This window comes from Bos grunniens, chromosome 15 (assembly GCF_055505025.1).
Source record: "Bos grunniens cultivar Pamir isolate PY7600 chromosome 15, Bosgru_T2T1.0, whole genome shotgun sequence".
NCBI classification, from domain to species: Eukaryota; Metazoa; Chordata; class Mammalia; order Artiodactyla; family Bovidae; genus Bos; species Bos grunniens.
The window spans coordinates 78,759,165-78,769,105 of record NC_141179.1 but is presented as its reverse complement, the minus strand read 5'-3'; the positions used below and the strand labels follow the sequence as shown (position 1 = coordinate 78,769,105).

At 37.3% G+C, this 9,941-nt stretch overlaps 1 protein-coding gene across 1 annotated transcript; it reads right to left on the bottom strand.

Annotated features, from left to right (window-relative positions):
* Positions 1-7,434: 7,434 nt before the first annotated feature.
* LOC147358582 (olfactory receptor 4A47-like) lies at positions 7,435-9,703 on the bottom strand. The gene has a single exon (XM_086341722.1). The coding sequence runs from the start codon at positions 9,664-9,666 to the stop codon at positions 8,719-8,721; it is 948 nt and encodes a 315-aa protein (XP_086197848.1). The 5' UTR covers positions 9,667-9,703; the 3' UTR covers positions 7,435-8,718.
* Positions 9,704-9,941: the final 238 nt, after the last annotated feature.

Here is a 9,941-nt window from a genome sequence, read left to right as displayed (position 1 = left end):
CTTACTGACAGTTACAGTAATGATAATGAGAAAGTTGCCCAGTACAGTCAAAATGTAAAAGACCAGGAACATAACAAAAAGGACTTTTTGCTATTGCTCCTTGGTTCCATCTAGTTCTTACAAGAGCTGAGTTTGTGTATTAGAAGCAGTTTGCATATAAAACAAGGTGGGGGGTGGGGAGAATTAAATGTTTAATTTTTTAATATATCCATTCAAGAGAAGATTGTGAATGGCATACATTTTGGGTCCAATATGTCAAGAACATTCTAATTACCAGCTTGAAAAAGCCTTGGAACTCTACCTTCAGTGATGTGACACATAATAAGGAATCAGGCAATTTCAGCCATTGCGTGAATATTCACACAGTGCTAAGAATCACAGCATAGGTGCATATCAAACTAGAATCAGAGAAGACTTCCCAACGGAGTCAATGCTTCAGCTGAGTTTTGTTTTGTTTTGTTTTTAATGAGAGGATAAAAAAAGATGGGAAGAGAATTCCATGAAAAGGAGCATCGTTTATAAAGTCACAAATGTGTAACACCTCTTAAGGTAATTTGCATAATCAATGTGAGTAGACAAAACTATGAATAGAAGATCCCTGTCTTGAATTATCTCAGACCTCATTGATACGTCTTAGGTCTTCAGGTGGATATTTCCCTTTTCCTGACCAATAAATGCTGCAGCAGTCTAACTTTGTGTCTCCAGCCCTTCTGTCTCCCTTAATTTTCAAATTTGTATGTGCAACATCTCTAGTTTTTGACATCCAGTTGACTGGCAATTTAGTATTTATAAAACTAGCTTTTAAATTTTCCAAGAAAAACAGAAGCAGTTCCTATACAAAATTTAAAGAGGCATTCCCTATTTATCTCATTAAATACTATCATTTTCCATGCTATTGTCCTGACAAAAAAATTGCCGTCTTCTGCACTTGATACTCTCATAAAACTTTATTAAATCCTGTTGTCTCCACTTTCAAAATATATCACTAATTTTTTCATTCCCTTCTTAATTTTTTCCTGGTCTTCTGCAGTACCCTCCTACCAAGTTTTTTTGTGTTTATTCTCAAAAACTTGGTTCTCCTAAAGCAGCTCAAATTGTCTTTTTAAGTTTTATTCTGATGATATCACTCTATTGCTCAAAACTGCTACAGTATATTCCAATTATGCACTCATAGTCTAATGTATCACATTTAATATTTACAATAATAAGAAATGCAATTGCCATTTTATAATTGAAAAATCTAATACTCAGAACATATCATTTATTTTCCCAAAATCACACATTTCTAAGTGATATATCTAGAACTGAATGTACATTTGTTTGACTTCAAAGTAATTTAGTTTCTTACATAAAGAAAGTCATACAATTGTGAGCCTGGTTCTCATTATTTTCTGTTAGTCTTACCTTGTGGAGGTTTGTTCAGAATCTAAGGATGATTTGAAGTTATTCATAAACACTTGAAATTGTTTTTCATCCAGTTTGATGACAGAGGCCAAATGCTGCCTTATTACTTGAGTTTATTTCATTTGGCAATCTGTCCTTTTCCTCCACTGAGTCTTCTGATTATTCAGAAGTTCATTTTTATATAAAATATAGATTATTTGAAAGGAGTTCCATGGCACACAGAAAAAAATAGTTTATCACATCAGGAAATGTATCAAAATGACCAGCAAATCCTCCATATTCATAGAAAACATAGATATCAACTAGCCATTTCCTAGGGAAGTTTTTCACAACTTATTTCCTACTAACATCAAAATGAAAAATAGCGTTTGAATGTTTAGCTCTTCTCACACTCACGTTAACATGGACAGACTAGTTGACTTCAGATTTCGAAAGACTGTTGCGATTTTTTTGTCATGCTTTAAGTGTAAGAAATGACCTCCTGAAAAATGTATGACAATCACTAAGTGGATAGCATCTTCTCCCTGTTAAGGGTGAGATTATGGAATATTTCATCCCTTCCAGCTGAATTTATCATGGAGTCTTGGAATTGGAATGTGTCCAAGACTGATTCTTGCTTTAATTAATACACTGGAATTTTCCACAAAGTTGTTAAAGAACATCTAGAGGTAAAGATATTATTAGACCAAATTTCATATTAAATATCATAATGGCGCAACATGGAAAAATAGCTTTAGAATCATTATGAGACAATTGCCAATCAAGAATAAAATCACCCCAATCATTTTATCCCAGTGAACTTCTTTGTTATATATTTCCTGCACCTGGCAGAGGAAGATTTTCCATTCTTCTATTTACTACTCAATATTCTCAGCTTGGGAATAAGTAGTTCATGATCCGAGCCACAGTAAACTCCCAGTCTTGCTTTTTCTGACTATATAGAGAAAAAAAAATTCTTAAATTTTAAATTTAAATTAAATTTTAATTTTAAAAATTCTTAAGTAGAAGAAGGTAGGGAAACAACAGGATCACTCAGTTATGACCTAAATCAAATCTCTTATGATTATACAGTGGACGTGACAAATAGATTCAAAGGATTAGATCAGATAGAGTGCCTGAAGAATTATGGACAGAGGTTCATGACACTATACAGGAAGCAGTGATCAAGACCATCCCCAAGAAAAAGAAATGCAAAAAAAAAAAAAGGCAAAATGGTTGTCTAAGGAGGCCTTACAAATAACTGAGTAAAGAAGAGCAGCTAAAAGCAAAGGAGAAAAGGAAAGATATACCTATTTGAATGCAGAGTTCCAAAGGATAGCAAGGAGCGATAAGAAAGCCTTCTTCAGTGATCAATGCAAAGAAGTAGAGAAAAGCAATAGAATGGGAAAGACTAGAGATCTCTTCAAGAAAATTAGAGATACCAAGGGAGTATTTCATGCAAAGATGGGCACAATAAAGGACAGAAATGGTATGGACCTAACAGAGTCAGAAGATATTAAGAAGAGGTGGCAAGAATACACAGAAGAACTATACAAAAATGATCTTCATGACCCAGATAATCATGATGATTTTGTGATCACTCACCTAGAGCCAGACATCCTGGAATGTGAAGTCAAGTGGGCCTTAGAAAGCATCACTACGAACAAAGCTAGTGGAGGTGATGGGATTCCAGCTAAGCTATTTCAAATCCAAAAATCTGATTCTGTTAAAGTGCTGCACTCATATGCCAGCTATTTGGACAACTCAGCAGTGGCCACAGGACTGGAAAAGGTCAGCTTTCATTCCAGTCCCAAAGAAAGGCAATGCCAAAGAATATTCAAACTACCGCCCAATCCACTCATCTCACATGCTAGCAAAGTCATGCTCAAAATTCTCCAGGCCAGGCTTCAACAGTATGTGAACAGAGAACTTCCAGATGTTCAAACTGGATTTAGGAAAGGCAGAGGAACAAGAGATCAAATTGCCAGCATGCGTTGAATCACTGAAAAAGCAAGAGAGTTCCAGAAAAACATCTACTTCTGCTTTATTGACCATGCCAAAGCCTTTGACTGTGTGGATCACAACAAACTGCGGGAAATTCTTAACAGATGGGATGCCAGACCATCTTACGGGTCTCCTTAGAAATCTGTATGCAGCTCAAGAAGTAACAGCTGGAACCGGACATGGAACAATGAACTGGGTCAAACTGCAAAAGGAGTGAGTCAAGGCTGTATATTGTCACTCTGTTTATTTACCTTAAATGCAGAGTACTCCATGCGAAATGCTGGGTTGGATGAAGCACAAGCTGGAATCAAGATTGCCGGGAGAAATATCAATAACCTCCGATATGTAGATGACACCACCCTTATGGCAGAAAGCAAAGAATTAAAGAGCCTCTTGATGATAGTGAAAGAGAAAAGGGAAAAAGCTAGCTATAGCTCTACATTCAGAAAACAAAGGTCATGGCATTCGGTCACATCACTTCATGGCAAATATATTGGGAAACAATGGAAACAATGACAGACTTTATTTTCCTGGGCTCCAAAATCACTGCAGATGGTGACTGCAGCCATGAAATCAAAAGACACTTGCTTCTTGGAAGAAAAACTATGACCAACCTAGACAGCATATTAAAAAGCAGAGACATTACTTTGCAAAGGTCCATCTAGTCAAAGCTATGGTTTTTCCAATAGTCATGTATGGATGTGAGAGTTGGACTATAAAGAAAGCTGAGTGCAGAAGAACTGACGCCTTTGAACTATGGTGTTGGAGAAGACTCTTGAGAGTTCCTTGAACTGCACAGAGATCCAGTCCATCCTAAAGGAAATAAATCCTGAATATTAACTGGAAGGACTGAGGCTGAAGCTCCAATACTTTGGCCACCTGATGTGAAGAACTGACTCATTTGAAATGATCCTGATGCTGGTAAATATTCAAGGCGGGAGGAGAAGGGGACAGAGGATGAGATGGTTGAATGGTATCACCAACTTGACGGACATGAATTTGAGTGAGCTTTGGGATATGTTGATGGACAATGAAGGCTGGATTGCTACAGTCCATGGGGTGGCAATGAGTTGGACATGACTGAATGACTGAACTGAACTGAACTTATTCTCAGCTTAAAATTTTGTTAGAGATATAAAATTATATCAGAAAATGCAACTAAATGTGTTAGCATTTTAGAGATAACAGCTAATTATTTATCCAATTATTAATTTTTAAAAGGTTAAGACACCTGTATTATGCCAGCAATTGTACGTTGAGTGAGAGCCCAGCAATTTCTAAAATCGGTTGGAAAATCATGCAAAATTTTTCTCCTGCATGGATGTTATTTATTTATGATTCAGATAATAAAGAAAGAAACAGTTTAATAAAGTAGTTTTATTCTTTTCACTACTTATAAGTTAAGAAATAGGGTAGCGTGACAGAAAATAAGAGGGAAAATTCTACTATGGATAATATAACCAGAGATTATTTTTCTTAAAAGGATATGTTTAAGATGATATTGAAAGGATAGAAAACAAATACCATCAGAAGCACTGTTACAGAAATGATACCAAGGAACAAAGCAGAACAGATTCAGAGATGCAGAGAACAAACTTATGGTTGTCAGTGGAGAACAATGTGGGAGAGATAGTTGGGAAGACTGAGATCTACATGTTCAAACCACTTCATTTAAAGTGGATAACCAACAGGGTCCCACTGTACAGCACGGGAAGCTCTGTTCAGTGTTATGTGGCAGTCCGAATGAGAAAGGAGTTTGGGGAGAATGGATATGTGGTTTCGTGACTGGGTCCCTTTGCTGTCCACCTGAAGCTATCACAACACTGTTCATGGCTGTGCCTTCATTTTCAGTCACTTCAGTCACATCCAGTTTCTTAAGAACCATGGACTATAGCCCACCAGGCTCCTCTGTCCACGGCATTATCCAAGCAAGAATACTAGAGTGGGTTGCCATGTCATCAAGGAATCTTCCTAACCCAAGAATTGAACCCTTGTCTTCTGAGTCTCCTGCATTGCAGATGGATTCTTTACCACTGAGCCACTGGTGACACTCATTAATTGGCTATACACCAATATAAAATAAAAAAGGTTTTAAATAAAGAAGCACTATTACAGAAAGTAAAACTCAATTTAACAAGTGAGATAATTAATAAAATTATCTTACTCTCAGAGTTGACAGGAGCTATACTTAGAAAACTCTAAAATTTTCACAAGAATTTTTATGGCAATACTATGGTAAAAGGGGCTTGTGAGAGTGCCCTCTTTGTGCATATTTTAATGGGGAAGTTTTCAATCTTTCAAAGTTGAGGATGATGTTAGCTGTGATCTGTAAATATATGAACTTTATTATGTCAAGGTACACTCCTTCTATTTCCAATTTGTTGAGATTTTATGTGAAATGATGTCGAATATCTATACTATCATGAACAACCCAGGAGAAATAAAGAAAATAATTCCACCTACAAGCACGTCATAAAGAATAAAATAGTTAAGGAAAAACATAACCAAAGAGACAAAAATCTTGTAAACTGAAAACTGCAATATGTTACTCAGAGAACACACGCCCATATATGGAAAGAATTTTATGAATTGGGTTATTTAATAGCATTAAGATGTTAATATGACTGTAAGTGACCTACAGATTCAGTGAAATCCGTATCAAAACCCAAAAATGTTTTTGGCAGAAATAGAAAAATTCATGCCAAGACTCATAGGAAATCTCAAGGATTTTCCAAGTCAGTCTTGAAAAGGAAAGAGAAAGTGGTCAGTCTAATATTCCCTGATTCTACAACGTTACACAAAACAACGGTAGTCACGGCACCAGTTTTGGAATAAAGACAGACAACAAACCAATGGAATTAAGAGAGTCTAGAAATAAACCTTTTATATGTGCTTAGATAATTTTCAACAAGGGTGCCAACAGCATTTAATGGGGAAAGGATATTACACTGAGTGAAAAAAGGCAATCAAAAAAAAATGATTCCACTTTACATGAGGCACTTAAAGTGGTCAAGTTCGCAGAAAGTAGAATGGTGATTGCCTGGGGCTCACTGCGTGGAAATGGGAAATCTTATTTAATAGCTGTGGAATGTCAGTTTGGGAAGCTGGAAATGTTCTGCCGATGATAGACAGTGATATCGTTTGCATAACAGGGTGAATTGATGCCACTTTAATATGGTTAAAATTAAAAATTTTGTTATGTATATTTGACCACAATTTTTAAAATAAGTTTAAGAACTAAGGTAATAGGAGCTTTCCCGATGGCTCAGTGGTAAAGAATCTGCCTGCAATGCAGGAGACTCAGGAGACACGGGTTCAATTTCTGGGTTGGGAAGATCCCCTGGAGGAAGGCAGGGCAACTACTCCAGTATTCTTGCCTGGAGAACCCCATGGACAGAAGAGTCTGGTGGGCAACTGTCCACAAAGAGTCAGACTAGACTGAAGAGACTTGGCATGAACACACACCACTTCTGAGGAGCCTGGAGCAAAAAGCAGAGAGTCTGGAGAAAAGTAAGGTACTGTGCATGCCCCCTGCACACAATACCACCTAAGGAGTTTGTCTTCCTACCCCCTGCTGCAGCGGGGACCACAACAAAGGCTTGCCTGAATTTCTTGTCTGGTCTGTAATCAATTTCTATTGATTAAGGAGGTCAAGAACCCTGGGTAGTAACAAGGACACCAACCCAGAAACTCTGGGACCTTTAACCACTCAGACAACACAAGCTCTGGGGCCCCTGGGCCCGCAGCCAGGGACGCTGGGACTTGGCTCCACCCCCAGTGGGCTAGCCCTAGCCCCAGGTCCTGGTCTCACCCACCAGTGGGCAAGCATCAGCCCAGGACCCACTGAGCCAAAGCCCCACCCACCAGACTGTGGCCCTGATGCCAGCCCAGTCAATCCCAGCCCACTCACCAGCAGGCCAGCACCACCCGGGACACCCTGGCCTGGCCATTCTACCAACCAGCAAAATGACACCAGCTCCAGGGCACCTTGCTCTGTGACTAGCCAGAAAGATATCCATTATGTGTACAATAGCCAAAAGTGTCATTTCTTTATTAGACAATTATTTCATAAAAATCAGCATGGAAAGGATCAACAATTAAATGAATAGATAAAAGAGAGTAACAGACAATTCTAGGGGAAAAAAATACAAATTATATCAAACAAGTGAAAAGATGTCCAAACCCAATTATATCAAAAGGACTTGTGGTAAATTATAAAACCAAATTTCAAATAAATTTAATCTGATTATCATATGCCATCAGTATTTATCAGGACTGATTTTGAGAATGTGGACAAAAATATTCTCATGGACTGTGGACAGGAGTGTAGCTGTTTGTACAACTTCAAAGATGGAAATAGCTATGACCATCAATATTTTAAATAAATGTATTACCTGAGCACTGATTCAGACACAACACATATATCAACAACTTCACTTCCAGGAGCTCATACTGGCACACATTCAAAAATATATTTTTATTTCAAAATTACTTTTCATAGAAAAAGTTTAGGAACAACATGAAAAAGAATGGAAACAATTTCAGTGTGTCTCTATAAAGGAGTATGGTGTAGTATGGGGAAAATTAAGGATTAGATCTAAATGAACTACTAGGAAAATACTTCGCAGATGTTACTAAAAGCGCAAAGTTTACCTACACAGAAAAAAAAATACATGTATTAAATACAATTGCTTTTACATAGATTATTACCAGATGGAGCTTAAGAAATAGAGTGCCCCTGCAGAAGTGGACTAGAAAATATATTGAGAGATAAATAGGAAATGTATTCTACACTTTCTCCCATTTTGTATGATTTGCATTTTTACTATTTATTATTATCTATTTCACTTCAATTGTTTAAATAAAATTAGGGTTACATGAAAGTTTTATGTATAATGCAACTGAAATTTTATAAAGAACACAGAGTATATAGCATTAAATACTTTAAATAGCATAATAAAAAGAATAACTTAAAAGACAAGAATCTAACTAAAAATAAATACTGTCTCGAAAAAATTAAAAAAGAAAAAATGCATAAATTGGTTAAAAATTGGTGTAACTATATAAAATTTCCTCACTAATCTGTTACATGATATTGGCTCCTTCAATATAAGCCTTACATCTTTCCAGGTACAGTGATAACAAAATATTACAGACCTTACATTCTACCATGGAGAGGAACTATTCATGTTATTAACAGCACAGTTGTATGGTTATAGTATAACTTTTTGTATTATAATTATAAATTCTTTGAAGAAAAAGAAATCAGCATCAGATTTGAGAAAGCTACTGAATTCCGAGGAAGTGGTCTCTGATGTCAAATGACCCCCTTCATGGTGGATGATGCACTTTTTTACCATAAAATGCCGTGTTCCTTCTCCAAAGCTTATTCATGGCATTTGTCATCTCTGAGTTTCTCAGAGTGTAGATTAATGGATTCAGCATGGGGGTTATGACTGTGTAAAACACACTCAATGATTTGTCAAAGGAGAAGGTCTTAGCAGGTCTCACATACACGAAAATACAGGGAACAAAGAAGCAGACAACCACAGTGATGTGGGAACCACAGGTCTGGAGGGCTTTCCGCCTCCCTTCCTGACCCAGGTTCTTCAGAGAGTGCAGGATGACTCCATAGGAGACGAGCAAGAGCAGAAACACTATAGTGCAGATCAGTCCTCCATTGGCCAACACTAAGATGCCAGTGACATAGGTGTCAGTACAGACGAGTTTCAGTAGAGGGTACATGTCACAGAAAAAATGATCAATGATATTGGGGCCACAGAATGGGAGCCCAAAAATAGTGCTAAGTTGAACAATTGAGTGCAGAAAACCTCCAACCCAGGACACCACCAGCAGCACAACACACACCCTCTGCCTCATGATCACCAAGTAATGCAAGGGCTTGCAGATGGCCACATAGCGGTCATAGGCCATCACCAGCAGAAGGAAGACCTCTGATCCACCAAAAAAATGTTCTGTAAACAGCTGGGTCATACAGGATCGGAAGGATATGGTATTTTTCCCCACGAACAAGCTTGAAATCAGTTTGGGAGAAATAGATGAGGAATAAATGACATCCATAAATGATAAGCTAGCAAGAAAAAAGTACATCGGTGAGTTCAGGGTCTTACTAAATGTTACAGTCACCACAATAAGCATGTTGCCCAACATGGTCAAAATGTAGAAGAACAAGAACAGAACAAAAAGGACTTTCTGCTCCTTGGGATTCTGTGTGAGGCCCAGGAGGACAAAGTGAGTCACATTGCTTCTTGGTTCCATCTAGTCCTTATAGGTGCTGACTTCAGATATGAGGAACAGTTTACCTATAAATCAAATCAAAAAATTAAAAACACCTTTACATGGCTTATAAGCTTAATGTACTTTATTCACTCAATGTGTTAAACCTGCCATTAGGATCATAAAGTTAAACAAGAATGCTTCCCTATTCTCAGTGATTAGATGTATAATGAGGGGTCAGACCATACCAACTAATTTCATAAGTGTCACTACAAATATATTCATGGATAAGGGTTCACATTTCCAGAATATCTATA